Genomic DNA, 27,835 nt, shown 5'->3' with positions numbered 1-27,835 from the left:
AGCGCTGAAATCAAAGGTCCTTGCTCCTCGTCCAGACTGTTAGGATAGGAGTCAGGTAAGTGGCAACGAGCCACTGTCTGCCATTGTTTCGCTCCTCCGTTCTTTCATTCACTCATTGAACACGCACACACTGAGAACCTGGCGTTGGCCAGGCACTGGGTGAGGTGCTGCACTAAAAGAATGAATGAGGCTGGGTCTCTGCTTGGGGGTGGTCCCAACTGGCTGGTCCCTGAGCATTGGGGTGGGATTGTCACCAGGCTCTATGTGGCTGACTCTGTGACTCCCCCACCTGCCTGTGTTTGGTGTCCTGGGAACGTTAGGCAGGGGTTGGGTCCATGATTTCGCCTGTGATCAGCCTGGTGGGTGTGGGAGGGACTTTGAAAGCATCTTGGCGGTCTGGGCACTGCTGCCTGTTGCTCTTCCCAGTTCACTCATCTGCTCTTCCCGTGCAGGCCTTAGTCTTTGCAAGGCTTTTCTTTGCAAAGACTTTGTTGCATCTTGCCTTCTCTTAGCTTCCATTTAAATGTCCCCTGGGAGTGATTTTCTCTCTGTCCCCACTGCACACCCTCAGGGACCTGCTCCAGTTGGCAAATAAGCTCTCCCTCCTCCTAAACATCCATCCTTCCCTCCCAGACACCCTCCTGCATATCGTCCTTATGGAGAAAAATATGCAAATAACTTTGAAAAACAATCTCCCAGCAACTGGGTATTCATAAATGTAATAAATTAACCCCATAATGTAATCTGGGTCCCTCGACCATCCATCATGCTGATGCGATTAAGATATGAAAAACCAGATGCCGCGGAGCCCTGAGGTTGGAAGTGACAGATGAGTTTGCATAGAGCTCCCCTTCAGCCCCTGGGCCCTGCCCCAGCCCCAGCTTCTTGGCTCCCATGGAACTCCAGGCCCATTAGAGGCTCAGGAATATCTGTCCAGCCTGTTCATGTCACAAATGAGGAGAAGAGGCCTTTTAGAGATTAGGGGTCAGGTCAGTTCCAATCCTCATCTGTCTCCCACCTGCTTTCCTCTGTGTATGGCTAACTCTGAATCCAAGCCCCAAGCCTAGGCATTTTTATCTATGGGCTTTGACAAAGTGGGTACCCCAGTGTCAGACCAAGGTCGTTGGGACCTCAGTTTCCCAGTTGGAAAAATGTAAGTGGGGGGCTGACCGTCCTCTAAGATTTCTCTGGAGTTCTTTAGCTGCGTGTCAGGAGACCTTTGTGAGCGGCTTGCACTGTGTCTTCTCAGGGCAAGGCCTGGCTGCTCACACCATGCCCCGGAGGCCATCCCACAACAGTGGCTGGGCTCTGAGCTTCTCCACCCCAGGCCCCAATCCTAGGGGACCCTTTACAGGGAATCTCCACCCTAAGACGGCCACTTCCTGTCACCAATGAAAAAGCTACTTGGGTAGCCTCCGGAGCAAGCATGTCAGACTTGCGGCCAGCGGGCCGCATGACGAGTTTGACATGCTTGCTCCAGAGAGAGGCAAAGAAGGATGTCCTCTAAGGATGTCCACTTTCCCCCGTGGCCAAAGCATCACAATAATTAAATCTCAAGGAGCCAGGGACACCTCTACAAACCAGTGAGCTGCTTGGCTGGCTCTGTGTGAAAATGGTCCTCCCAGGCAAGGCAGGATGTGAGCAGGGTCCCCACGTCTGGAGAAGAGTCGCGTGTCCCCCAAATGCGCTGCCAGGTGCATCCGTCTCTGAAGAAAATCATCCATCCCTTTGGATTAAGATTGCCGCTTTATGAAATGCAGACTTTCCTCGGGAACAGCTCAAACCCGTTGTGGTGATGCCCGTGGTTTCTTGGGCATCAGGGCCCCTGGGGAGCTTGTTAAAGGGCCGGTGCCATGCTGTGCACACGGACGGATCTGGTAGGCCAGGGAGGCCCGAGTTCCGTGTTTAATGGGCTCCCCAGGGATTAAGATGTAGATTTCCAAAGACTCCTTTGGAGACCTGCTGTGCCGGCATTCCTGGCTTAATGGGCTAGGTTAGGTATTTTCTCCTCTGCCCCCACCTCCACGGAAGTGTGTGAATGAAGATCTGAAGGCTTCTGGGGGAAAGGGGGGGTACAGGTCCCCAACAGTCCTGGCTGGATCTGTGTACCCACAGATGAGCGTGACCACCGACAAGCTCTTGGAGGTCAGAGACCAGGTCTATGACTTTGGTCGTGACCTGTTTCCCATAACTCCACAGCCACTTCCCTGACCTGAGGGGCTGACAATAAGTTGGATTCCTGGAGTCAGACTAGAAGTCAGAACTGGGCTTGTCCTCCAAATGTGTGATTTGGGCAAATTAAAGAACATCTCTGTGCCTGATTTACCATCTGGAAAGTGGGGCTGTATAATGGGTGCTTAGCTCCTAAGGTTAATGAGGGAATGAACGAAATCAATGCTTGAACAGAAGCACTCAATCCATGTTAGCAATTATTTTAATATTAATCATTGTCTCCCAGAGGCCTCACAGCCCTTTCAGAGTCGGGGGGGGGGGGTGTGGGGGGTGGCGGGAGGGGATGACTCCAGGGCTAGTGGCAGAAGACACCTCTGCCCGCCCCTCCCTCAACAGTTGTGTGACATTTTACTTCACTCCTCTAAACCTCGTTGGCTCCTTTGTAAAACAGGGACAATTACAAAATACAGTAACTGTCGCGTGGAGTTGTTGAGAGAATTTAGTGAGATAATCCGTGGACACTTAGCCCAGCGCCTGGTGTATTTAGGCCAGCTGTTGTTAGGATGCCTGGGCCTGGGAGGTCAAGCCAGGCCGGTGAGGTTCCGGGTGGGGGAGGGGGCGTCGCAGGTGCCCCCGGGTCCTCCCCTGTCCCCGCCCCGGAGCCGGCGGATTCGCTTTCGGTTGGGCAGCTGAGTCCGGGAACCAGCAGTAGCTGGCGGAGCCGGCGGAAGATGTCGCTGTCCACAGCTCCCAGCTGTGACCTCCACCTGCTCCGCACCAGCCGCGCGTACCCACCCCCGTACCGCGCCTCCCGAAGCGAGAGAAATGCCCTGGGGAGGGAGGTTCGTAGCGACCCGACGGGGAGACCTAAACTGTCTTTTTCCGCGCCCACCCGAAAGTGAGAGGCGGCGGCGTGGCCCCGCCCATCGCCAAGCCCCGCCCCTCGGAGGCCCCGCCCCCGGCGCTGCTCCTTCCCGCCCCCGCTCCGGCCGCTGCGGGGAGTGGGCGTGGCCCCAAGGCGGCCTCCGGGACCCGCCGCCGCGCCGCGGACGTCACGAAGCGGCGCCCAGCCGCGCGGATTGAGCTGGAGGCGCCCGTGGTCGGGTCCGTGGTTCCCCGCGCGGGGCCCGAGCCGCGACCCGCGAACCGAGGCCGGAGCCGGTACTGCGGGAGGGAAAAGGGCGGGACTCCCTCCGGGGAGGGACCACCCGGGCGGGGGTGGAGTCTTCTTCCAGCCCGGTCTCTCCTCCCGCGGGTGCCGCTTTCCGCTCCCGGCCCTGCGCCTCCGGCTTCTGCGGCCCTTTTGGCCTTTCCTACCCCCGAGACGGCGGGTGGGTGGCCGGGGAACGGAGGCTAATCGCGGCGCAGCTGATGCCCCCGAGGTACGACGCCGGCGTGGGGGGCCGTTCCCAGCAGCCCTGGTTCTGTGTTCAGGGGGGTCCTGCTCCGATTCCCCCCAGGCGGAGGCGGGCCCCAGGCTGCCTGGGCCTCCGGAACTAGCCTCTCGCTCCTGTCCCACCCCCCAGGTGGCGGGAAGGATGACTACGCTCACGCGACAGGACCTCAACTTTGGCCAAGGTAGAGAGCCCGGACCTGCCGGCCGGGTACGGGGCGAGGGCGGGTCTGTGCAGGCGGACTTTCCTGAGCGCCGGCTTGTGCCCCTTGCAGTGGTGGCCGACGTGCTGTGCGAGTTCCTGGAGGTGGCGGTGCACCTGATCCTCTACGTGCGCGAGGTCTACCCGGTGGGCATCTTCCAGAAGCGTAAGAAGTACAACGTGCCTGTCCAGGTGAGCCCCCACAGCCGGGCCGGCGCCCCCGGGTCACCCCCTAGTCACAGAGTGGGCAGGGAGTGGGTTTTAAACCTCTGTCGCACCTTCAGGCCCAGCCCCCTCATTCTCCAGCGGGGGGACCTGGCCTCCAGGTCCTGGCAGCCTGACAGCCTCCCAACCCTCGCTCCTTCTATCCCCTCTGAACTGGGAGTGCCCCTCCAGGAGTTAGGGACCAGGTCTTGGCAGTCGCGTTGCCCTGGGGTATGGTTGTATTTTAAAAGAGTTCTTGAAGCTGGCCTTGAAGTTGCCCTGAGGTTGCTTTGGGGAGAGGATTTCTGTCAACCTCAGGCACCTTCTCTCTGCCCTCACTTACCCTAATTGTAGGTTAAAAGGGAAACAAAGCCACCAAACACTCCATTCCCAATCTTTAGAAGTGCCTGCCCCTTACAAGGCACTCAGTAAACATTAGAAGAAACGACCGAATACTGGAAGGTGGTGGAAGCTCAGGGGATGTACTGGGAAAAGGAAGAGAGAAACAGCTTTGACTGAGCACCCACTAGGTACCTGTCTCACTGAACCCTCCCTCTCCCTTTGAGATCTTCACCGACGGCGTTTATTAAAGCTCAGAGAAGCCATTTGTCTGAGGCCACATGGCTCCTTCATTCCAGATTCTTAACTTTTGAAAACTGATTAGATTTCTGGATCCCTTCTCTTTAAAAAATGCCCATATACTCAAACACAATTTAGGGGTTTCTCAGACTCTGGGGGAGCTGAAGGACCCCACAATAGGAAACCCTAATGCTGTAAGTGCTGATGTTGAGCCTGAATTCTTACCTCCTGGCTTCTCCCCCTCGGTGGATGATTCAGAGTTCTGAGCCCCAGGATGGGAAGTTGGTCTCCCCGGTGGGAACCCTAGGGAACTGCGGGGCCTCTCTCCGCAGGCAGACAGGCTTGGGCTCCTGGAGGGGATGTGGGAGGTTTCCCCAGGGGTGCTGGGGCCTCACCAGCCATCATGGCATTGTGTGCAGATGTCCTGCCACCCGGAGTTGAACCAGTATATCCAGGACACGCTGCACTGTGTCAAGCCGCTCCTGGAGAAGGTGAGGGCACCAGCCCACCTCACACCCGATACGGGATGGGGTGATGCTGGACCTTGCAGGGGACCCAGGACTCTCACACCCAGAGGCCTGTTCCCTGCACCCTGGAGACCCCCCCGAGCCCAAGGACAGGCCCCAGGGCACGTGGGCCACGTGAAAGGTGTGCTGGGCCCCAGAGCCATAGTGGATGGTCCTGAGTGGGGCCTGCCTGGGAGGGTTCTGGGTTCTCACATGTGTTTCTCTCCCCCTACCCCCAAGTCCCATCTGGGCTTCCTCCTCCTATTGTGTCTCCTGTGACCCCTATGGGGCCCAGGTAGTCTCTCCCCTCAGCCTGTACCACTCATGCCAGGACATCTCTCCAGGGCCTTGGGGACCCTGGGCCTAGAGGCTGAGCAGGGCTGTGAGTGGGCCCTTTCCCACCCTTCCTTGGGCGGGGGTGGAGTGAGGGTGGGGTGGGGGGGACCCAGTTCTGGAGTAGATTTCTGTCCTTGCAGAATGATGTGGAGAAAGTGGTGGTGGTAATTTTGGACAAAGAGCATCGCCCAGTGGAGAAATTCGTCTTTGAAATTACCCAGCCTCCACTGCTGTCCATCAGGTGAGCTGCCTCTCCGCCATCCACCTGCTAGATGGTGCGAGGTCCTTAGGAATATCCCACCTTCATGCCTTTAAGCAGCTCCCAGAATACCTTGGGGAAATGCAAGGCATGCCAACCTAACAGGCAGGCTGCCCAGTGGTCTCTGGACATCACACCGGTTACATGGAAATCCTCCCGTGTCACACGTGGAAAACCATGACACTGGTGATTGGCTAGTCCCAGCCTCCTCTTTTATAGATGCAGAAACTAAGGTCCAGAGATGTGACATGAACTACCCAAGGTCACCCAAATGGTGGCAGAGCCAGGACACAATCCAGGGTCCTAACTTCCCAGGCAAGCGGTGTAATCCATAGTCAATTAGAAGTTGACCTTGGGCAGAAATGTTGGCTGGTCAGCTGCTGGCTTCCTGTGGTGAGGTCAGGACAATAGAATCTGTCCCCGAATGGCCTTGGGCAAGCCCTCTCCCCTCACGGCTGGCGTCCTGGTTCTCAGATGGGAAAGGGGACATTAGCATATTAGAACCACCTGTAGGGGCTCCCTGTACCCCTTCCCCCCATCCTGGATTAATTAGTCTGGGATGGGGCTCTGCACTGGTTTTAAACTCACCTGGTGACAGGTATCCCAGCCCTTAGAAGCCAACCCTCAGAAGGACTAGAGGGGCTCGGGACCCCCTCATCTGCTTCTAGGGGTGACTGCTTGTGGAGGGGGGCACCAGTGTGATAGAAGACCTGCCTCTTCTCTCCTTCCCAGCTCAGACTCCCTGCTGTCTCATGTGGAGCAGCTGCTCCGAGCTTTCATCCTGAAGATCAGCGTGTGTGATGCTGTCCTGGACCACAACCCCCCAGGTGAGCTCACCTGCTGCCGCCTCTTCCCTGGGCGTTTCCATGGCTACTTTGGGTTGGTCCGTGTTCTCAAGTTCCTCTGAGCCTTGTCTCTTCCTGCTTTTTAGAACTCCTTTCAAAGTCTACATCCTCCAGGAACTTCCCTGGTTAGCTCCACTCTGTCTTCAGTCTCTGTTTACTTGTGTCTTAACACTTGGTTTATTTACACTTTGATTTCTGGGGCTGCTGAGCCAGCTAGGGAGGTGGGAGGAGACTGCGCAGTGGCAGGCCTGGTGTGGCCCAGCCTTGATCAAACGCTTGCCTCCTCAGGCTGTACCTTCACAGTGTTGGTGCACACGAGGGAAGCTGCCACTCGCAACATGGAGAAGATCCAGGTCATCAAGGTGAGAGGAGACTGGTCAAGGCGGGTGGGCAGTGAGACAGCGGGAGGCTCTGGTAAGCAGGTGCCACAGTGCTGAGTGGGCAGGGGTGCTGCCCGTGGGCATTGCACCCATACCATTGCTTATGACAGTGCCTGGCACCCAGTAGGTTCTTGTTGTGTGCTAACGGTGCGGCCACATGCCTGCCATTGCTACACCTGGGCACGCAGCACTGGGAGGAGGCTGTGTGCTGGGGCCCCCAACTCAGTGAGGTTCTCCTTTCCGACCAGTTTCAGAATTGGTGCTTGGGGCTCATGAAGTCACTTAGGTTCCCAGCCCAGCTCTGACCCACAGACTGGGCCTGTCTAGTGGAGGAGCCTGGGATTCTGCACTTCCCTAGTGATTCGATGCTTCCCCAAGTCTGAGGACCCCAGCTCTGGAGGTAGAGGGGGAGGCAAAGGGAGGGCAGGCAGGGTCCAGCCCCCTCCCACCCCGTCACCTGGATTCCTCCCTAGGACTTCCCCTGGATCCTGGCGGATGAGCAGGATGTCCACATGCATGACCCCCGGCTGATACCCCTAAAAACCATGACGTCAGACATTTTAAAGGTGAGCTGCATGGGGACCAGGTGTGTTGTATTTAGGGTGTGCTTGAGGCCTTGTGGACAAAGCTTGGAGATTACCAGGCAATACCTGGCATAAGGCTCCTCCCATCCCCCTTCCCTTCCCCATCCGCACTGTGGCCATGCAGCCTGACACTTGGAGAGAGATCTGCCTGCCAGGGGCTTACATATAGGCGCCCTGACTGCCACCTGACACGGCTGTGTGTTCCTGTCCGTTAGATGCAGCTCTATGTGGAAGAACGAGCTCATAAAAACAGCTGAGGGTGTCTCTGCCCCATGGACGCCACAACTATCGGACTTTGGGGGCCCCCAGCCTCGGGCAGCGCTGCAGGGCCACCCGCTTCCAAGTGCTCTTATTGCCTCTGCGCGGACTGCCCACCCTCCAGCCCGGAGCTGCTCAGGTCTGATTGCCTTCATGGAGGAATGGCCCCCCAGGAGGGCAGGAAGGGTGCTGGGCTCTCAATTTCTCAGCCTCCTGGGGTTCAGCCGGTCAACACTGTCTGTCTCAAATACTGTGCTGTGAGTTGTTTCAATAAAGGGCCCCAAGGGCTGACCTGGGCTCTCACTAATTGTAGCGGGAGGGGCAGGTGCAGCCAAATTAACCTGGGGGAAGGGCTGCTTCTCTAACAAAGTGCCCGGACCCCCTACCCCCCACTCCTAGACCCAACCCCAGGCTGGTTTTCCTGGGAACATTTATTATGACAAGAAGTGAGAGCTACACAACAGTGGGTTTGCCCAAGGTTACAACTGTGGCAGGAGGTCCCGGGGCAAGGGCCTCCCTGCCCACCACAGGCCATCTCTTGCCTGGAGGAGACCTTTGGCACTTGGCTGGCAGGGACAGAGGGCAGGTGAAAGGCTAGCAGATCCAGACTGTCAGGGTCTGTAGAAATGAAGTGGGGAGGGCAAGTTATTAAAGTCCTCATCCCATTCCCATTCCTGTTCTCATTCCGGCTCCTGCGTGGTATCGGGCTGAGTTCTGGAGGCCGCTGGGTTCCTGGTCGTCTTAGGGCTGATGATGATGCTGCTGTTGGTGACACGGGGCCCATACCAGCCTGCCCAGAACTGGGTGTCTCTGCCCCCATGCTGGAAGAGGATGTGGCGGACGCCTGGAGGGTAATCTGAGAAGGTGTGAGAGACCTGGAAGGAAGGGAGAGGGAGTCACCATCAGGACTGGGGAGGGGATGAGATGGGGTGACCACTCAACTGGAGAGAAGGGAGAGTCCCAGGTGGGAGAGCTGGGGCATTCCAGGCCCTGGGGGAAGTGGATGGCAGGCAAGCAGCTGAGGCCTCACCTCTGTCCACTGGGCATCGCTCCACTGCTGGATGGTCACACGTCGGGGCTCGAAGGAGGCCAAGACGCTGTGGTTGGCTGAGAGCAGCTGTACTCGGATGTTGTAGGTGCAGCCGCAGTCTGCTCTGGCAGCGAACCTAGGGGAGGCTGGGGTTCAGGACAGCACCCCAAGACAAAGGGTGGCCCTGGCGGTGGGCAGGCAACAGGCCTACAAATTAGAGTTTCATTTCCCTGTGGGGCCCATGAGGTCCACCTTCAGTGCTCCCTGTACCCCCAGGGTAAGCAGTCTCTCTCTGTGCTGGGCCTCAGTTACTCCATCTGAGAAAAGGGCCACCCTTTTGGGTATTTCGGAGATTGCATCTTAAAAGGCAAAAAGCTCTCTACAGAGATAAAGGCCAGGCTGTGGGTTCAATGGGAGATTCAAGGGGTGGCCTGTGCAGTGTGGGCTGGCACAGAGCTCAGCCCTGCTATCTCCCCCGCCCCCCGCAGTTCTGCACACCCCTCAAATCTCACCCCTCCACCCTCAGAGTGGTGGCCTGGGGCCCTGCTTCTGCCGTGGCCAAGGCAGAGCGGCTGGCACAGCCCTGTGCAGAGAGGAGCTTGAGAAAGTTGTGGGATAAATGGTGGGAGGGGCAGGGGAGGCAGATGAGAAGGCATGTGCGCATATGTGCGATCCCGGAAGGCTGGGTCTTGGGTGTCTTGCTCTAGTGCGTGTCAGACAACTCACCTGCAGGCCTCAGTCTCCCCACCTGTGAACGGGGGTTAAGGTTTATCCCCTGCTGATGTGATGGTGGGGAGGCCAGGAGGCGCTGCTGGATGAGCAAGTGCTGGTCTGTCCACACGAGACAAGCCAGCCGGGTTGGCCTGGCTTCGGGGACTGCTGGGCACAGAGTGGGCACTCCCTCCAGGTGTCCGCAGGGAAGGCGGAGGATGCATTGTGGGGCCGGGCCTCACTCACCAGTCCTTCACCACGATGTCAGGCCGGACTGTGTCCATTAGTTCCTCCCAGTAGCCCTCAGCTTTGAGGTCCACCTTCTGGGACTTGAGGCATAATCTGGGGAGCAGAGGAAAAGCTTGCATTCCTAGGTGTGCTCTGTGTGGCCTGCACCCAGGGAGGTGATTCAGGGGACCCAGCAGTGTCCCCTGATGGCTGCAGGACAGCTACTGGCTGGTGCCGACTCTGGCTCCTACCTCGGTGTGGGCCCATGAGAAATACGCAGGGAGTTTGACTCGCTGGTGCCTGGGCAGCACCTGATCCCAGTCCATACGCCCGGGGCCCCAGGAACTCACGTTCCTAGTTATGGACAGCCCACTTCCCCAGGGGCTCCCCGCCCCCTTAAACCGACCCCCACCCGCAGTCAGAGTTTACTTCTGCCCCAGGAGGCAGTAGACTCTGAGCTGGTTTTGGAAACACCTCCCTTGAGCTTCACAGAGGCCCTGCCGTAGGTGGGCCTGGGTTTGGCAAAGGGTGTCCCGACCCTCTTCCTCCAACACAGCCTGCTCAGTCCAGTTGTCTTACCTATAGGATGTGACAAAGTACTTCTTGACCTCGGAGTCAGGAAAATCTTCCCCATGGGCTCCAGGTAAGCTCTCCACCTTCCAACGGTCCCCCCCATTTTGGTCGATTTGCCAGGAACTCATACCCTCTAGGAAAAACAGAAGCCTAGTAAATGTGTAGCCCGGCCCTCCCCATTTGGTATGAGGGTGAAATGCAGGGCTTGCTCATGCTCATCTCCAGGTGTGTACCCCAACTGTGCCTTGGAACACCCCTACAAAGTTAAACTCCAACCCATTCCCACCTCTCCCCCACCTTTGTCCCTGACCAGTTTGACTCCTACATGAAGCTGGGAAAGAACTACCTTTCTTCACTTCCATGTTGCTGATGCCCTTTGGGAAATACCCAAGTTTCAGTTCTCAGAACATTATGAAGGGCCTGTGATGGTACTTCCGTTCTTTTTTTTTTTTTTTTTAATATATTTTTATTGATTTCAGAGAGGAAGAGAGAGGGAGAGAGAGATAGAAACATCAATGATGAAAGAGAATCATTGATTGGCTGCCTCCCGCACGTCCCCCACTGTGAATCAAGCCCGCAACCCAGGCATGTGCCCTTGACTGGAATCGAACCCGGGACCCTTGAGTCCGCAGGTCGACGCTCTATCCACTAAGCCAAACCAGCTAGGGCAAGATGCTATTTTGGCAGCGGTGGGATTCGAACCCACGCCCCCAAAGAGGTACTTTCGTTCTTAAGGCTAATGTGCATTTGTCCCAATGGGGACCACTCAGTTGACAACTGACATTCCCCCCAACATCCTCACTATGTAACTGAGATCTGAAGGGGTGTGAGGGCCGTGTGTGGTTTGTTGCTGGTCATAGGAACCTCTGCCTTGGGTGGGAGGGATAATTGGGAGAATGGGCGCCCTCTGAGTTGGTGGCATGTAGTAACCCCATATTCATGGAAGCATCCCCACCAGGTTGGCTCAACATGTCCTGGTCTCCCTCTTCAGAGAGAGCTGAGAGGAACTTAGAAAACTGGTGTGTTGCTCACCAACGTTTCCCAGAACAATCACGAGGAGAGCTTTTCCAAATTACTCCCCTGCTCCCTCTATAAGGAACCCACATCTATTCCCTGTGTGCCCAGGGTCCCCCCAGTAGAGAGCCAGACGGATAATACAGGGCCCCGTGCAGGCAAGGCTGCAGGCTGGCTCTGCAGGGTTGTGAGCTGAGCTGGTGGCCAGGCTGGGTAGCTTCTAAGGGGCCTGAGGGCCTCCAGCAGCTGAGCATTTCTGGATCTTTGGGCAAGACACGTATCTTGCTTGGGGTCTAACATTCTCATCTATAAAATGGAGCTAACCCTCCTCATGTGGCCAACTCCTGGGATCCACGTGAGGATAGAGAAAACAGACACGAGAGGGATTCTAAGTCTACAAACAATGCCCCTTCATCACTTGCTACCGTGGCCCCAATAAGGAGCAAGGTGCCTGGTATGAAGTAGGTACTGAACAAAGGAAAAAAACTGGGAAAATACAAGAGAAGGCGAGCTACACAGGGAACTCAAATGATGTGATTGCAGTCACCTCTCAAAATCCTCCCTTTTATCTGTATAGTTAGGATAATGGGGAGGTATTTACATTGGTGAAGAGCTCAGGCTAGGGAGCCTGGCCCGGACAGAGAAAGCCTCCTAAAGGTCAGGCAGCTTGGACGGAGCTAAAGGGGGAAAGGTGGACCTGCAGTTGGTTGATTCTTCAACAAACGTTTTCTTGAGCACCTGCTATGTGAAGGTGTAATTGTGGACACAGTGTACTGTGGCAAGCAAGATCCACTAGGCCAGTGGTCGGCAAACTCATTAGTCAGCAGAGCCAAATATCAACAGTACAACGATTGAAATTTCTTTTGAGAGCCACATTTTTTTAAACTTAAACTATATAGGTAGGTACATTGTTATTAACTTAATTAGGGTACTCCTAAGCTGGCCTTTGCTAAAAACTCAAGGGGCCAAAGAGCCGCAGTTCGCCATCCACTGCACTAGGCCCCAGGAACTTGAAGAAAAAAAAGAGATAAAAAGGTAATTCTAAGGTATGAAAAGTGCTATGAAGGAATGAATTGGGGGTGATAGGATTGAGGTAGGGAGCACTGTTTCTGGATGGACCAGGGCAGGTCTCTGAACTGAGACCTCAAGAATGAGGAGGAAACAAGGGAGCATGGTGGGTGCTCAGTTTTGAGAGAACATTCCAGGTGGTATGGGCATAGCAAGTGCAAAGGCCCTGAGGTTCCAGAAAGGGAGGAAAGGAAGCGGCCCACCTTCAGCACATGGGTTGCGTAGGAGGTTCCTGCGGAGGCTGCACAAAAAGTAAAAAATCTTCCAGTCAGACACAGGCTCATCGCAGTCCTCGGTGATGAAGCCCTCACGCAGGCTCTTGCGTTTCCAGAGGGTCATAAGGTCGATGAGGTCGCGCCAGAAGCTGCAGACAAGGCGGCAGTCCAATACCAGCCGACGGGCAGGCACGTATGTGAATACCTCCAGCAGAATGTTCTCAGGCAGTTCATTGATGCTGACCAGGGCCATTGCTGGGCTGGGGTGCACACACAGGCCAGTGTGTGTGTGTGGGGGGGGAGCGGGGGGGCAACAATGGTGGTTATGAGCCCTGACCAAGGAGGTGGATTCCTCAGATCTTCAGAGGCCTGGGCCTCCTAATCCTGCTTCTGTTGTAAAACAAGAGGGGTTAAGACAAGAAGCATTTGAGCATCCTTCCAGGACACAACAGGCCCTCAGAATATGGACTCATTTTTAGGGGGCCTTTCCCCCCATTAAAATAATTGCTTAGTTTTAAGTTGGTGGGTCTGGTGAACAGTAAGATTCTGCCAAGGCCGCACTGTTGTCTGTGAGCTCCGTAAGGGTTTGTGGTGATATTTTAGTGTATGAGTTCACTGTTACAAACTTTTTATTACATCCCCAGACTGTCACAACTTCATTAAGTGGTGGGGCTCGTACTGAGGAATCAACTCTCCACGTTGCTTCTCGTGGCCGGAAGTCCGATGTGATAAAACACCCAGATGAGGAGCCGCCCCACCCATCCCAGTCCTGGGGGGGAGGTGTCAAGCCAGAGCCCACTTTTTAAAAATACTTTTTTTTTAAATTGATTTCAGAGAGGAAGGGAGAGGGAGAGATAGAAACATCAATGATGAGGGAGAATCAATGACCAGCTGCCTCCTGCACATCCCACACAGAGTATGTACCCTGACGAAATACAGTGGTGACCGCCTGGTTCAAAGGTTGATGCCCAACCACTGAGTCACACCAAAAAAATTTTTTTTTTAATGATTGATTTTAGAGGGAGAGAGGAAGGGGGGGTGTGGAGGAGAGAAACAGTGATTTGTTATTCCAGTTATATATGCATTCATTGGTTGATTATTGGATGATGCTCTAACCAACTGAGCTACCTAGCCAGGGCCAGAGCCCTCTCTGAAATGCCCCGAAACCAGAAAGCAGTTTGAGGGCCTGGATTTGAACCCTTGCCTGCAGTGACCAACCCAGAAACTGCATAAAGGTGATGACTAACTCTCCAACCTCAGATGGCCCAGTAAAGAATTCAGCCAGGATACCATTACTAACACTACCCTCAGAGCAAAACCGAAACCGAAACCAAAGCAGTCCCTCTGGAGCACCTTTCTCGTCCTCCATCTAAATTGCACAAGAATTTACAATGTCACTTGCCTGGGGGGTTCTGGTAATACAGATCCGCTAAGCTTATCCCCCCCCCCCCCCCCCCCCCGTGCGTGGGGGAGGGAACCTTCTCCACCCACACCTAGAGGCACTGGGAAAACATCCTTTTCCACAGAGACTGGGACAAAGAAGCAGTTCAGATTCTTCTTTAGGCTCCTGTCCCCCAAAATGAGGGGGCGCAGAGAGGAGCATTTTAGCATGGCAGAGAATAAGGCACTTGTACGGTGTGCAAAATATTGATGGATAAAAACTGATGTGGCCAGATCTAGTTTTTCAGGAGGATCTGTAAACACTTTCTAAAAAAATAGGAAACTTGTGGCCGAAACCGGTTTGGCTCAGTGGACAGAGCCTTGGCCTGCGGAACTGAAAGGTCCCAGGCTCGATTCCGGTCAAGGGCATGTACCTTGGTTGCGGTTGCGGGCACATCCCCAGTAGGAAGTATGCAAGAGGCAGCTGATGGATGTTTCTCTCTCATAGATGTTTCTCTCTATCCCTCTCTCTTCCTCTCTGTAAAACATCAATTAAAAAAATATGAAACTTGTGAATTTTTAAACGTTGGTGGCTTCTAAAAGCACTAGGCAAAGGTCGCTGGGCTCTGAGTTAGGTACCGACAACTCCTCACTCGGGCATCCGAAGCCTGGTCTTTGGCTCTGTCCCCTGTCACCACCCTCCCCACCCTCAGTTTCTGTCTTCGTGGGCCTCGCTGCGCGGTGGTGTGGGGGCGGAAGTGAAGCCCGTCCTGGGCATCTGCGGTGGAAACTCCACGCCAGCCCCAAGGAGCCGCCGCGCCCTTATTGGGCTTCCCACGTGCCTGGCCCCAAGCCACGCGCTGGCCTTTGCTCCGTGGACCCTCCCAACGACTCCCCAAAGCGCTGGTCCGGTGCCCACTGCTCCAAGCGGAGCCGAGGCTGGGGAGAGCCAGGCTCCCGTCCCCGGCGCGAGCGTGGGAGTGCCGGCAGGCTCCCGTCCCCCCGCAGCCGGGGTGCCGCCCGCGAGGTGGGCCCGGACCGGAGTCTGAGTCAGGGCGGATCCCGCAGGGCGCACAGACTGGGAGACCAGCCCAGCCCCACGCCCCGCGGAACCCCACCCCGCGGCCTCGGGACACCCGCGGGAAGCGCCCCGGTGCCCCCTCCCTCCTGGCGTGGACACTCACCCTCTCGCGCCTGTCGCCCCCCTGCCTGTCGTCCTGCTGGCCGCGACCTGAGCACCGGCAGGACGGCCGGCGGGACCCGAGCTGCGCGTCGACCTGGAGTCGGAGGCCTCCGAGGTTCCGTCCGCTCCCGCCTCGCCCCGCCCCGCGCTGACGTCAATGGATCGCCCCCCCCCCCCCCCCCCCCCCCCCCCCCCCGGAGACCGGCGACGTTAACCTCGGCCTCGCCGCGCTGACAGCAGGACGCCCTCCTTAGCCAAAGGAGTGGGGAGTCCTCGGGACCCGGGCCCTGGTCTCCTGAACCGCCTGGAAGCGTGCGGCTCGGCAGCCGGCACCCATTTCTCCCCTTTGCTTCCTCCTGCCTCCCGGGGAGCCCCTGAGACCCGCCCCGCCCCCGCCGCTCCACTGACCTCTCAGCCTGTTCGCCGAGTAAGGAAGGGAGGTGGGACCGGTGGGCCCTTCCCTGGGAGGTGATTGCTGAAAGTGAAAGTCAGCCTTTTGTTATTTTTAAAAAAATGTTTTTGATTTCCGAGAAGGGAGAGGGAAGATAGAATATCAGTAAGAGACAATCACCAATTGGCTGCCTCCTGCACGCCCCCTACTGGGATCCAGTCACGCCCTGACGGGAACTGAACTGTGACCTCCTGGTTCATAGGTTGATGCTCAGCTACTGAGCCCCACCAGCCACGCTTCAAGTCAGTCCTACCTTCCCTAGGGCTTAACCAAGGGCAGGCCTCAATGTCCTCAAAGGTAAAAATCTCCGCATTTTTGTCAGGATTATATTCATTAACGCTTTCTTCATCGTGAAGAATGATGGAGCACCTGGCGCTGCAGGGAACCACAAAAGGCTGTGCACTGCCCGGGGACCTGGCCAGGTCACGTGAACCCCTTAGGGCTGTATCTTCTCTGCCAACTTGCCACACAGCCAGCGAGGGGTGGTCCCTGCCCTGACTGAGGCCCTAATCTAGCTTGTTGATGAGTGAGAGCATTAAGTTGAACAGTATTTATTGAGCGCCTACTGTGTGCCAGGCACTATTCTAAATGCCTTGTCTTCATCTAACGTCAGTAAAGCTCTTGGCAGATAAGGGAAACACCAGTAAGCAGTGCCTGATAAGTCACTTGACCCAGCATGAGGTGTATGCAGAACCCTCCAGGAGGTACACATGCCCCACCCCAGGCTTGTGGCCAGGCCACAGAGGAAGCTAGCAATGAGAAGGCGGCTGGGGCGGGGTGTTTGCAGCTCATCGAGAGCTCTGTCCTATGGCCCTGGTTCTGCGATTGTCTGGCTCCTGAAATGTCAATTCCTCTGTACCCTGGACAGAAGCCACCCATGTTGCACCTTCTGTATGTCTGGGCCTCCCCTGAAGTTTGCCCTTTCCCCCCCCCAGAGACCACAGGGCACAAGCTGGGCTGGGAAACCCTTTTATTTGGCTGCATGCAGGAGGGGTAGGGTCAGAGCACTGCTGGAGGAGGCAGCGGCAGAGGGCAGGTGGGAAGGGCCTGTGAATGGCAGCTCCAATGGTGGGGTGGGGGCTTGGATTGCTCTCCACGCCACAGGGAGCCTGGTGTGGGCATGGAGGTGGACAGGCGGTCCTTGAAGACCCCCGCCCCCACACTCATCCTATGCTCACACATCCTAGCTCTCAGAGTCAGAGCCCAATCCTGTACCCACCTGCCCTGGGTTCCCCGGCACCGGATTCCAGAGTTCTTCTGGAGAGTCCCACCCATTCTGGCTTTTGGGGCTTCAATGATGGTAAGGACAGTCCAGATGTGGCGTCGACTCCACCCCACCCTGGGCCTGCCCGTCTCAGACCAGGCCTGAGCCTCTGGGCCACAGCCACCTCCCTGAGCAGGCAGGCCTAGCGAGGGCGTGGGAGCAGCAGAGAATGGGGCAGAGGTCAGGCCGGCAGAGCCCGTCCTTCCACTCCCAGATCTGTCTAAGCTACACAGTCGACTCCCAGCATCTATCCAGGGCAGCCCCAAGCTTGCCAGATGTCCTCCACACTGTCCCTCCTCCGAGGGCCCCCAAAAAGATAGGGGGGAAGGCCCAGGAGGGGAAGGTAAAACACAGATCTAGGTTGCCATCTGAGCTTGGACACCCACCCTCAGAGGAGTCTGGGGAGGAACCTGGGGGAACATCCTGTACCTCCCTAAAGGGCCCTGTCTCTTAAAGGTATACACAGCCCGAATCATCATTCAGATTGCACCCTCAGGCAGAGAGCTGGCTGTCTGCAGCATGGGAGGCTCCACAAAGAGGCGACTGGGGGGCGAGGGTGAACTAGGAGATCTGGGGGAGCCTGGCCCACCTCCCCTTCCCAAGCCCAGCCTTTCTCTGACAACAGTTTACCAGTCAGGGTTCTGCGGATGGGGCCTCGGGGGCGTCAGGGCAGCGGGGGGGGCCCAATGGTGATGCTGCTGTTGGTGACCCTCGGGCCGTACCAGCCGGCCCAGTAGTGAGTGTCCACGCCTCCGTGCTGAAACCAGATGTAGCGGACGCCGGGTGGGTAGTTGGAGAACGTGTGTGAGACCTGGGAAGGGGGCAGGTAGAGGGAGGGAGAGAGGTCAGGGGAGCTGACCCTGAGGGGCAGGGGGGCAAGGAAGGGGCTGCTCTCTCAGTGCTGGACCAGGAGCCAGCTGAACTGAATTCCAGTTCCAATTCTGTGATGCTGGGCAGACCACCTCCCCGCCTCTAAGCCTTAGTTTCCTCATCTGTAAAATGGAGTCGGTTCCTGGAGGGGCCACTCCACAGGATTATCTAAGTGTGGCGCAGAGCGACTGAAGGAAATTTTGCAAGCTGACGAAGGATGTCCAGTACCGTCATCACTGGGCACATTTAGCTATTTAAGTCAAATGAGATGAAATAAAAAATTCAGTTCCTCGGTCACATTAGGAACTGGCTCTCATTAAGTATTCGATAGTCACATGTGGCTTTTGGCTACCACACAGACAGTGCAGACAAACCATTTCTGCCACTGCAGAGAGCTCTACTGGAGAACACTGGTCTAGGTCAGGATTTGGCAAACTACGGCCTAGGGGCCGCCTGCCTGTTTTTGTAAATAAAGTTTTATTGGAACACAGCCATGTTCACTTGCTTAAGCTGCTTTCACAACACAACGGCAGAGTTGAAGACTTGAGTAGTTGTGACAGAGACAGCACAGCTTGCAAAGCCCGAAATGTTTCTATCTAGCCTTTTAAGAAAACGTTTGCTGGCCGCTGGTCTAGATAATAGTAACAACCGATATTAGTAATTCATAATAGTGAACCTTTTTGAGTGTGGCTTGATCAGCATCACTTCACTGAAGTCAGAGCAGCCGAAGCCCAGGTGAGAAGCAGCAGAGCTGGGATTTGAACCCAGGCCTGTCTGGCTGTCGTCTCAGTCTTGGGCAATGTGCCCACTGCCCCCCTCCCGCCCCACACACCTCTCTCCACTTGGCATCGCTCTTCTGCTGGATCGTTGCTGGGTCTGGCTGGAAGGTCCCCAGAGGCGCATGCGCTGATGACAGGAGCTGAACGCACAGCTGGTACTTGGACCCGCAGTCTGGCCTTGCTGCGAACCTGCAGGCAGAGAGAAGGCCCATCAGGGCCTTGGAGATGGGGGGCAGGGTGGGGGTGGGGCACCTGAGTGGCAGGGCCCACCCCCAGGCCCTCGCCCCAGGCACTCACCAGTCCTTGACCTTGATGTCCGGCCGTGTCGTGTCCATCAGCTCCTCCCAATACCCTTCGGCCTTGAGGTCCACCACCTGGGACTTGAGGCAGGTGCTGGGGGCAGGCGGAGGGTGGGCTGGGCTGAGGCTCAGCACTAGGGCACTGGGAGGCTAGCTGCTCTCCCAGAGAGGAGAGACCCCGGGGGGCGGGGGGCAGTGACTGGCTTCCCCCTCACCCCAAGACCCCCTGACCTTGGATCTTACTAATAAGAAGTCACGAAGTATTTCTTGACCTGGTCATTGGGGAATTCCTTCCTCTGGTCTCCGGAGAGGTCTTCCACCTTCCACTCATCGCCTCCATTCACATCCAGGCTCCAGAACTCAAATCCCTCTGGCAGGAAAGCACAGTTCGCCTCAAAGGGAAGCCCCTCCGGGGTCCGCTTCTCCCAGGGGCCCTTCCTCCCCGTCCTCCCTGCATCTCAGCAGTTGCCCTCAGCCCGTGCTGTGGAACTGCACATCCATGGCGCCGGCCCGGAATCAGGTGCCTCCTGTGTGTCAGGCACCACGGGAAGTGATTTCCCCTGCGAATCCTGAGACACGTGATGACGTGAAGGACCAGATTCCTTCTGTGATGCACAACGCTCTGCGGCTGGCCAGATCTGGGGCTAGCCCTGCCTCTACCAAGACTGGCTGTGTGACATTAGGCAAGTGGCTTTCTCTCTCTGAGCCTTGGTTTTGTCCTCTGGGGTCAAAGAATAGGGACTGGCAAACTTTCTGTAAAGGGCCAAAATATTTTAGGTTTTATGGGCTATATATTGTCTTATCGCATAGTATGTTTTTTTTTCCTTTTTAAAAATAACCCTTTAAAATGGTAAAAGGTATTCTTAGCTCCTGGGCCAGATTTGGCTCATGGACCACCGTGTGTCAACTGCTGGTGAAGAACATGGCTGTTGGGGAGTCACGTGAGGCAGGCATCTGAAAGTCCTAGAGAGCCTGGAGCTGTTTTATCATCATTTTGCCCAAGAATTTGGCCACATAATGGAGAATGAGGTTCCCATCCCATCCTATCCCAGTGTCTAGCTGATGAGTTAACATAGCGAGGGGACAAGGAAGCATTGGATGACTGTAGAAATGGCTGAAGTGTGCTGGAAAGAAGACTGGACTTCTCATTCTTCCACAAGCAAAGTCCCCTTTGACCTCTGGGACAGTCCTAGTAGGCCTAGCCCTGGAGTCTGGGAACCAGGCCAACAAAAACACGCTGACTTCCTGGTCTTGTGCTTGGGACATACTTAGTCCTAACTAATCAACATTCCTTCTCCTAGGAAAGGTCACTGGGGATATCAACTTAAGGGTGGAAGAAGAAATGCCACTCTTGGCCTCAGTTTGCTCATCTGAAAAATGGGTACACTACCAGTACCTTTCAGGATTACTGTGAGAGGATTTACAGTTGTTAGGCCATTCAAAGTACCTAGCTTACAATAAGTGCTTAGTAAATGTTAGCTGGTATCCCGACAGTGTGTGTGTTGGGGGCACGCCAGACCCACTCTGCACCCCACCTTCGGCACACGGGTTGTGCAGGAGGTTCCTGTGGAGGCTTCGCAGGAAGTAGAAGATCTTCCAGTCGGCCACAGGCTGGTCCCAGTCCTCGGTGATGAAGCCCTCACGCAGGCATTTGCGCTTCCAGAGGGTCACGAGGTCTATGAGGTCACGCCAGAGGCTGCAGACCAAGCGGCAGCGCAGCAGCAGCTGGCGGGCGGGCACGTGGGTGAACAGCTCCAGCAGGATGTTTTCTGGCAGCTCGTTGATGTTCTCCACGGCCATGGCTCCTGGCTCCCGGACACTCCTGTGGTTATTGAAAAGCGAGGCTACAGACCAAGCCCTCTCCCTGGGCCTGGTGTTTGCGGCACCCCGTGGTGGTGGAGGTCCCCAGCCCAGGTTTACAGTCTCAGGAAAGTCCCTGGGCCTCTCTGGGCCTCAGTGTCCTCCTCTGTAGCAAGGGGCCAGGAACAGCACCTGCCACCCCCTGGCAGGTTCAAGGAGCCTGTGACACAGCAGAAGCTCAGTACAAGGTGAGTTGGGTTTTTTTTGCTTTTATCTGGCACCTCACACAGCCTCTAGACTAGGGAGGCCTGCGGAGAGGCGGCTGGATCTGTCCAAACTCATGCGAAGGCCTCTCCTGCACCCCCACTCCCATCCCATGCCCGTGGCTGGGCTCCAGCTCCAGGCCCGCTAGGAGTCTTCACCCTTCCATTCCTCGTGGTGTCTTTACAATGTCCCCCAACGTCGGGGCTCGGACCCCTACGCGTCGAGCGAGACCCCAGCTCCCGTTTCCGCTTGCACCGCCGCAGGAGGCCGCGCCACGCAGTTCCCGCGGGCGGCCTGGGACTCGTCCGCGCCGGCCTCCTGGGCGCACAGCTGCGGGGCCGGGAGCCGCCGAGCCCCGCGCCAGGCCTCCGGCCGCCTGCGCCCCCGCGCCCACTCCCGCGGGTCACCTGCACTCGGCCGACGCCGCGCTGTCCCGCTCGGAGGTGAGGCGGCCGCTGCTGGCGCTCCCGGGGATGCGGCCCCGCCCCCGCCCCGCTGGCCCCGCCCCCGCCCCGCTGGCCCCGCCCCGCCCCGCCTTCGCCGCCCGCCCCCCTCTTCAAGCCGAGCGGAGCCGAGCCGCGCCGTGGTGCGTGGGGCCCGGGACGCGCCCCCCATCGGGAAATAGGAAAATTACTCCGGTTGCGGGTGCTGGGAGGAGCCTCTGCCCCTCCCCTTTGCCTGGGCTGCCCGCCCCGCACCCTCCGCATGACCCAGACTCCCTGCCCTCTGCCTCCTCCTCCCAGCAGCCACCCCCTGAGGGAGCGGGGGGAACCCTCCGATCGGACCCCCTCTCCCCCATTAAACACATGCACACACAAAACTGACTCCTGACCTTTCTCGGCCTCCTGGGTCCGCCGAGGAACCTGCAGCCTCAGGCCTCCTCCGACCGCTCCGGATTGCGGGGCGACCGGGCGCGGGGCCAAAGGCGGGGCGGGGGCGGGGGCGGGGGCCTTTAAGAGGCGCGGCCGGCCGGGGCCAACCCAGACGCGGGCAGCACCTAGCCTTGCCTACGCCGCGGGACTCAGGCAGCCCCGCAGCGCTCCGGCTTCTCCTCTCGGGATCGCCCTCCGCAGCGATGGACGGAGACGGGGACCCAGGTAGCCCGGGCCCACTCGCTCAGTCTGGGAGGGGAGACCGGGGCAGGCAGGCGGGCGAGCGCCAGAGAGATGCGGGGTAGTGGTGGGGAGGTGGTCAGCCAAGACCCAGCGCCGCAAACTTTTCCCTAAGCAAAGTCCTTGAGACAGTCTCAAGAGTACAGTCCTCTGTCTGGTACCTTGGTTTGGCCGGAGGCCTCAAAGGGTGACAGGCAGGGAGGGAGGGACTCCTGGTCCCGTTTATCCAGGAGACAGCACAGGCGCAATCCCACGTCCCCACCTCCAGCTTTCCGAGGTCTATAGGGCTGGGGCCTGGGACGCATCTGGGATGGGGGAGACTGCAAGCCCTCTTCTTCCATCAACTTCTTCCATTTGCTCGCCCTGGCCGGTGAGCTGCCTGAATCCCAACCCCATGGGCTTCTTGGGGTCACCCGCCTCTCCCCACCCCATCCCAGCCTTCCTCCTGGGTTCCCTTGTCTGGAGGGGCCATCCTTCATCTGGGTGGCCAGATGCCCAGTGGGGACCAGGCCAGCAGTGAGGGAGGTTGGAGCAGCAGCTCTTGCCAATGTTCAGGGCCCTCTGAGACTGCCCAGTCATCTTCTCTGGCACGAGAGACCCCCCTCCCCATGCTTTGAGCTGGCTGGGCCTGGAGGGGTTGCCAACTGAGTCAGGGTGGGCCAGAGCAGACTCCCCCACCCCTTCCTCGGCAGGCCCACCTGAGAGTGGGCACTGCGTGGGGGAGGCCATGGGAAATAGACGGATGCATGCTCAGGTAGCCCAGCCCCCGCCTCCCAGCCCTTCAGCTCCCACTCCCAATCCTCTGGCCCCCTCGCCACACCCTTTAGAGGGCCCCAGAATGGGCTCCTGCTTTTTCTCGGGGCCCAGCTATTCCCTGGACTCCAGGGCCCAATCCAGGTGCGTGAATCAGCCTTAGAGGCAGTTTCCAGGGGCCAGATAGCTTTCCGACAGCAACAATGTGGGGAGTTGTGTGTGCCCGAGCGGGGGATGGGGGGCCGTAATCAGATCTGGGGCCTCAAGTGCCAGGCCTGGGGCCAGGAGAGGGGACTGGGCGAGGTGCACCTTTCCGGGGAGCATCAGGTGTCCACCAGGGCCAGGGCAGGGGTGGAGAGGTGAGGACACTGGGCCCTGCTCCCCAGAGAGCTGTGGGCAGCAGGATGGGCAGGTGACATGGCTTCAGGGCCTGGCATTTTCCTCTCTGACTGACCACTCCTCTGCAGTGTGACTTGGGCAAACCCAGGAAGTGTCTCTGGGCCTTAGTTTTCCTCTTTGCCAAAAGGAAGGCGGTAAAGCCCCATATCATAAAGATGTGGCAAAAAAAGAAAAAAAAAAAGCTAATGATGAAGGGAATAATAAGATTCACTAAATAAGATCTACTGAGGACTCACTGAGCGCTCTGAGCTCTGAAGAGGTAAACCCTGATTCAGTTATCAAGAGTCTGACTGTGGGGAGGGGGAAAATTCTGCATGGGAGGAGGTAGAAGGCTGGCAGGCTGGGCAACACCCAGTCTTGGGTCCAGGCCCTGCCTGTTCCCTCCCCCAGTGCATGGGGTATTTTGAGTACCACCTTGGCTTTCCAGGGTTCAGCCCTTAGGAACCCCCCATCCTATGACAGAAAGCTGTGCCCCCCCCCATCACCCAGAGTGGCCCCATTTCCTCCCCACTGTCTCTCCCTCCTCCAGAGACACTGGGCACTTGGTATCTGCTTACTCAAGGCTTCAATGGCCTCGCTGGGGCCGGCTGGGATCCAGGACAGTTCAGCCTGAAGCTCCTGATATCTGTCCACCTAGAATGCCTTTGTCCCTCCTCAGGGGGCTTGAACAACAACACTGTCTGAATGGCCTGGCATCCCCATTTTATAGATGAGAAAACTGAGGGCCAGAAGTGAGAAAAACCTTCCTATCCCAAACACTTATTACATCTCCCTGTTTGACACACACACACACACACACACACACACTCACTCACACTCACATGATCTCTTTTAATGAGTTCCCCTGCCCCCATTCCCAATTCCAAGATTCCTGTCCCCTTCCCCTCGGGCCTCAGATTCCAATGTCCCCTCCCGAATACTAGCAGGGTGACCTTTGGCAAGTTCCTTCACATCTCTGAGCCTGAGCAATTTCATCTACAGAATCAAAATCATAATAGTGCTTCCTAATTCAATGAATTATTTTTTTTTGATGTGTGATGGTGGCTCTGGGGCCAGGTGCCTGGGTTCAAATCCAGGCTCCAACCACAGTGTGCTCCTCAGCTGTTTCACCTCTCTGTGCCCGAGTTTCCGAATTTCCTCATCAGTGAATCAGGGACAACAATAGGAAAAAACCTCAGAGGTGCTTGGGGCTATAAAGAGTAAATGGCCTTGGCCGGTTTGGCTCAGTGGATAGAGCGCTGGCCTGGGGACTGAAGGGTCCCGGGTTTGATTCCGGCCAAGGGCACATGCCCGGGTTGCAGGCTCGATCCCCAGTAGGGGGCATGCAGGAGGCAGCCGATCAATGATTCTCTCTCATCATTGATGTTTCTAACTCTCTCCTCCCTTCCTCTCTGAAATCAATAAAAAATATATTTAAAAAGAGTAATGAACTTAAAATGCTCAAACAGGGCCTATACTTGCTAAGTTCCCAATAAACATTAGCTGCTGACAGTGTGCCAGATGCCAGGCACTGGGGATGAAGCAGCGAGTTTCCCAGACCTTGTTCCTGCCCTCATGTCCTCAGTCTAGTCCTAAGAAAGGTGTTTTATAAACCATCACACACTAGGACAAAACCTGGGAAGGACTGGAACTCCGGGGGTGAGAGGATATAACGGGATAAATCCAAGAGGGCTTCCATGAGGAGGTGACAGGAGCAGGGATCTCAGAGGGTGGTTGGAAGGATTAAAGAAGTTCATATGTGAAAGTGAAACGTGAGGCAATCCTGTTAATAATATCAGTTGCTGTTATCTGCTCAGGTATGGGGTTGTACTGGCTCTGTAGGGGAAACTGAGGCCTCTGAGGCGGGCTCTTTGTACTCGATGCTGGCCTGTGGGTTGGTCCCCTGGGGTCTCCTCCACTGGGCACCAGTTTCTGGTCTCAGGATCTCCGGCCCCAGCTGCGGATTGTCCGAGGGTGGGTGGGGGGCGGATACCTGCCACATCTGGGTTCTGGGCCGTGCCAGGGGGACAGTCTAGGGGGCGAGTCGCCACCTCCTCACCCCTTCATCCCCGCAGAGAGCATGGGCCAGCCTGAGGAGGCGAGCTCGGATGAGCAGCAGGAGGAGGGGTGCGTGGGCGCCCCGGAGGCGAGCGGCGGGGAGGAGGAGGAGGCGGCGTACCTGGACGAGCTGCCGGAGCCGCTGCTGCTGCGCGTGCTGGCCGAGCTGCCGGCCGCCGAGCTGGTGCAGGCCTGCCGCCTGGTGTGCCTGCGCTGGAAGGAGCTGGTGGACGGCGCCCCCCTGTGGCTGCTCAAGTGCCAGCAGGAGGGGCTGGTGCCGGAGGGCGGCTCCGAGGACGAGCGTGACCACTGGCAGCAGTTCTACTTCCTGAGCAAGAGGCGGCGCAACCTGCTGCGGAACCCGTGCGGGGAAGGTGAGGGTCAGGCCCTGTGGCCCCGCGGCTGGGGGGCTCAGTTTGCTCCTCCGGAAAACGGGCCCCGTACAGTGCCCGCCTGCTCGGAGGGTTAGATGAGATAAAGCGCTAGGCACCATGCCCAGCACAGAGAGCCCCATAAACTCTGTGTTATCAGCTCCCCGTCCGCCGGCTCCCTCCGGGGGTCTCTTGCCCAGGTTCTTCCACGACCCTCCCAGGGGGAGAGAGAATCTGGGACCCACAGGGAGTGCCTGCCATTCAACCCCACGGTACCAACTGGCCCAGCACCTGATTCAGGGGCAGGAGCCCGCGCTGCCACACCCTCAGCGGGGACCGGTGACGAGGGTGGGCGGTCCTGTTCCCACAGAGGACTTGGAGGGCTGGTGCGACGTGGAGCACGGCGGGGACGGCTGGAGGGTGGAGGAGCTGCCCGGGGACTGCGGGATGGAATTCGTCCACGACGAGAGCGTCAAGAAGTTCTTCGCCTCCTCCTTTGAGTAAGGAGGGGGGGTGGGCGGGGAGGGGGAGAGGGGGGTGGGCGGGGAGGGGAAGGGGGAGAAGGGGCCTCCACTCCCCCTAACTCACTCTCCCCAGGTGGTGTCGCAAAGCGCAGGTCATTGACCTGCAGGCTGAGGGCTACTGGCAGGAGCTGCTGGACACCACTCAGCCGGCCATTGTGGTCAAGGACTGGTGAGCCGCCCTGGGGGACTTGGGGGGCTGGGGGGTGGGGAAAGAGGAGGGGACTAAAGTGGCTACCCTGCTTCAGGGCCACCGCCCCCCAGCTCTAGTGGTTGTGGCCATGTGCGCCGGGTCTCCAGGAGAGGGGGAAATCCACCTTTCCTCCTGAGTTCAAATGTTGGCAAATACATTTATTTATTTATTTATTTATTTTTGGTTTTAATCCGTCTACAGTCCAAACAAAACACGTCTTTGGTGGGCTGGCTTTGGGCCCAAGGTTGGGTCTGGCCCACCTGGATTTTAGTCCTGGGGTTTGGACCTTGGAAAAGTTACTTTCTCTCTCTGACCTCAGTTTCCTTATCTGTAAAATGGGGACACTCAGTAGGGTCTGCGGGGCGGGGTGGTGGTGGTGGTGGTGGTGGTGGTGGTTACCCTCTGTAGAAGCCCCGCCCACCGGCTGAGGCCTCCGCTCGCTCCCGCCCCCGCAGGTACTCGGGGCGCAGCGACGCCGGCTGCCTGTACGAGCTCACGGTGAAGCTGCTGTCGGAGCACGAGGACGTGCTGGCCGAGTTCAGCAGCGGGCAGGTGGCCGTGCCGCAGGACAGCGACGACGGAGGCTGGATCGAGGTGAACTGGGAGGCGCTGCGGCGGCGAGGCCGGACCGGGAGGCGATGGGCGGGGCTGGTGGGAACCACGCCCCGTGGGCGGGGCGGGCGGAAGGGCCCCCCGCGGTGGGAGAGGGCCTGGGGCTGAGAAATCGAGTTGGGGCTGGAGGCGAGTTAGTGCGCAGCGTGTCTGACCCCTCCTCTCCCCCCTCCCCCCCCCCCCCCAGATCTCCCACACTTTCACCGACTACGGGCCCGGCGTTCGCTTCGTCCGGTTCGAGCACGCGGGACAGGACTCCGTGTACTGGAAGGGCTGGTTCGGGGCTCGGGTGACCAACAGCAGCGTGTGGGTGGAGCCCCCTGAGTGACCCCGCCTCCAGCTCCCTCCAGCTGCCCTGCAGGGGCAGAGGCCTGGGGCAGACAGGCCTTAGCGGTAGCACCCTCCCCTTCCCCTCCCCACGCACTCCCCTCCCGCCCCTGGCTCCAAGCCCAGCCCCACACAGGGAGAGAAGGGTTTTGTGGGCATGTATTTGCACCTGGAAACCAAGATGGGTGAAGGCTGGGGCCTGGACCGGGCCCACCGCTGAATCCCCCACCTCTATCTAGCACAGTGCCTGCCGTAAAGCGGACTTGCAATAAATATTACTTGTTCGAGGGAGAAATGGACAGATGGATGCATTAACACCCCTTCCTTTGCACCCTTCCCTGCCTCCCGGGGCCCCTGGCTCAGCCTGGAAAAATACTTGGTGGGGCTCCAGCTGCTTTGGTTTCCAGGGCCCATTGGGCCAGGGCAGAGCCAGCCAGGCCTGGGCCGGTGGACAAAGGCTGCGATTGTGAGGCCAAGGGGTGGGGAGCTGGGCCTGGCGCCTGACTGACATCCAAGCTGCCCAGAGGCCGGAACGAGGGGGGACGCTGTGCGTGGGGCCACCCTCCAGGCCTTTCTCGATCCCCATTCTCATTTCCTTCTGGAGGCAGGTTGGTGGGTGATGGCAACACCTCAGATAGGGATGCCCAGGGCCTGGGCTGGGGG

At 57.7% G+C, this 27,835-nt stretch overlaps 4 protein-coding genes across 11 annotated transcripts; 2 read left to right on the top strand and 2 right to left on the bottom strand.

Annotated features, from left to right (window-relative positions):
* Positions 1 to 3,189: 3,189 nt before the first annotated feature.
* On the top strand, positions 3,190 to 8,009 carry MAD2L2 (mitotic arrest deficient 2 like 2). Of its 2 annotated transcripts, none has more exons than XM_008151779.3 (9): positions 3,190 to 3,333; positions 3,699 to 3,750; positions 3,841 to 3,959; positions 4,970 to 5,041; positions 5,533 to 5,633; positions 6,384 to 6,478; positions 6,785 to 6,858; positions 7,350 to 7,442; positions 7,676 to 8,009. In XM_008151779.3, exons 2-9 carry the CDS (start codon positions 3,711 to 3,713, stop codon positions 7,715 to 7,717), a joined length of 636 nt encoding a protein of 211 aa, XP_008150001.1. In that variant the 5' UTR covers positions 3,190 to 3,333; positions 3,699 to 3,710; the 3' UTR covers positions 7,718 to 8,009. The 2 variants fall into 2 exon arrangements, with proteins under 2 accessions (XP_008150001.1, XP_028016834.1); XM_028161033.2 differs by lacking the exon at positions 3,190 to 3,333 and adding an exon at positions 3,389 to 3,554.
* A 122-nt stretch (positions 8,010 to 8,131) lies between these two features.
* Positions 8,132 to 15,547, bottom strand: LOC103295417 (F-box only protein 6). 2 transcript variants are annotated; one of them, XM_054720789.1, is made up of 6 exons: positions 15,529 to 15,547; positions 12,546 to 12,947; positions 10,267 to 10,393; positions 9,706 to 9,801; positions 8,749 to 8,884; positions 8,132 to 8,593 (listed from the first exon to the last, which is right to left on the bottom strand). In XM_054720789.1, the coding sequence occupies exons 2-6, from the start codon at positions 12,808 to 12,810 to the stop codon at positions 8,399 to 8,401; spliced, it is 819 nt and encodes a 272-aa protein (XP_054576764.1). In that variant the 5' UTR covers positions 12,811 to 12,947; positions 15,529 to 15,547; the 3' UTR covers positions 8,132 to 8,398. The 2 variants fall into 2 exon arrangements, with proteins under 2 accessions (XP_054576764.1, XP_054576763.1); XM_054720788.1 differs by lacking the exon at positions 15,529 to 15,547 and adding an exon at positions 15,122 to 15,255.
* A 987-nt stretch (positions 15,548 to 16,534) lies between these two features.
* On the bottom strand, positions 16,535 to 21,745 carry LOC103295326 (F-box only protein 44). Of its 6 annotated transcripts, none has more exons than XM_054721297.1 (7): positions 21,680 to 21,745; positions 20,319 to 20,605; positions 19,027 to 19,153; positions 18,782 to 18,899; positions 18,538 to 18,673; positions 17,466 to 17,646; positions 16,535 to 16,977 (listed from the first exon to the last, which is right to left on the bottom strand). In XM_054721297.1, the coding sequence occupies exons 2-7, from the start codon at positions 20,581 to 20,583 to the stop codon at positions 16,926 to 16,928; spliced, it is 879 nt and encodes a 292-aa protein (XP_054577272.1). In that variant the 5' UTR covers positions 20,584 to 20,605; positions 21,680 to 21,745; the 3' UTR covers positions 16,535 to 16,925. The 6 variants fall into 6 exon arrangements, with proteins under 6 accessions (XP_054577272.1, XP_054577274.1, XP_054577273.1 ...); XM_054721299.1 differs by having other exon boundaries at positions 18,782 to 18,877; positions 19,056 to 19,153; XM_054721298.1 differs by lacking the exon at positions 21,680 to 21,745 and adding an exon at positions 21,255 to 21,313.
* Positions 21,746 to 21,846: 101 nt separating this feature from the next.
* On the top strand, positions 21,847 to 27,456 carry FBXO2 (F-box protein 2). The gene is made up of 6 exons (XM_008151871.3): positions 21,847 to 21,944; positions 25,166 to 25,522; positions 25,890 to 26,019; positions 26,117 to 26,212; positions 26,689 to 26,827; positions 27,033 to 27,456. The coding sequence occupies exons 1-6, from the start codon at positions 21,923 to 21,925 to the stop codon at positions 27,171 to 27,173; spliced, it is 885 nt and encodes a 294-aa protein (XP_008150093.2). The 5' UTR covers positions 21,847 to 21,922; the 3' UTR covers positions 27,174 to 27,456.
* The last annotated feature ends 379 nt before the right edge of the window (positions 27,457 to 27,835 follow it).

The sequence above is a fragment of the Eptesicus fuscus genome, chromosome 9 (genome assembly GCF_027574615.1).
Source record: "Eptesicus fuscus isolate TK198812 chromosome 9, DD_ASM_mEF_20220401, whole genome shotgun sequence".
Taxonomy (NCBI): domain Eukaryota; kingdom Metazoa; phylum Chordata; class Mammalia; order Chiroptera; family Vespertilionidae; genus Eptesicus; species Eptesicus fuscus.
This window is presented reverse-complemented; position numbering and strand designations above follow the sequence as displayed.

Coding starts and splice junctions, on each gene's coding strand:
- MAD2L2 (XM_008151779.3), top strand. CDS start 3,711: ATGACTACGCTCACGCGACAGGACCTCAACTTTGGCCAAG. Junction 3,960..4,969: donor AGTACAACGTGCCTGTCCAG/GTGAGCCCCCAC, acceptor CATTGTGTGCAG/ATGTCCTGCCACCCGGAGTT. Junction 5,042..5,532: donor TCAAGCCGCTCCTGGAGAAG/GTGAGGGCACCA, acceptor CTGTCCTTGCAG/AATGATGTGGAGAAAGTGGT.
- LOC103295417 (XM_054720789.1), bottom strand. CDS start 12,810: ATGGCCCTGGTCAGCATCAATGAACTGCCTGAGAACATTCTGCTGGAG. Junction 10,394..12,545: donor ACGCAACCCATGTGCTGAAG/GTGGGCCGCTTC, acceptor TGTTTTTCCTAG/AGGGTATGAGTTCCTGGCAA. Junction 9,802..10,266: donor TACTTTGTCACATCCTATAG/GTAAGACAACTG, acceptor TCTGCTCCCCAG/ATTATGCCTCAAGTCCCAGA.
- LOC103295326 (XM_054721297.1), bottom strand. CDS start 20,583: ATGGCCGTGGAGAACATCAACGAGCTGCCAGAAAACATCCTGCTGGAG. Junction 18,674..18,781: donor GACATCAAGGTCAAGGACTG/GTGAGTGCCTGG, acceptor CTCTGCCTGCAG/GTTCGCAGCAAGGCCAGACT. Junction 17,647..18,537: donor GCGATGCCAAGTGGAGAGAG/GTGTGTGGGGCG, acceptor CCCCCTTCCCAG/GTCTCACACACGTTCTCCAA.
- FBXO2 (XM_008151871.3), top strand. CDS start 21,923: ATGGACGGAGACGGGGACCCAG. Junction 21,945..25,165: donor GGACGGAGACGGGGACCCAG/GTAGCCCGGGCC, acceptor TCATCCCCGCAG/AGAGCATGGGCCAGCCTGAG. Junction 26,828..27,032: donor ACGACGGAGGCTGGATCGAG/GTGAACTGGGAG, acceptor CCCCCCCCCCAG/ATCTCCCACACTTTCACCGA.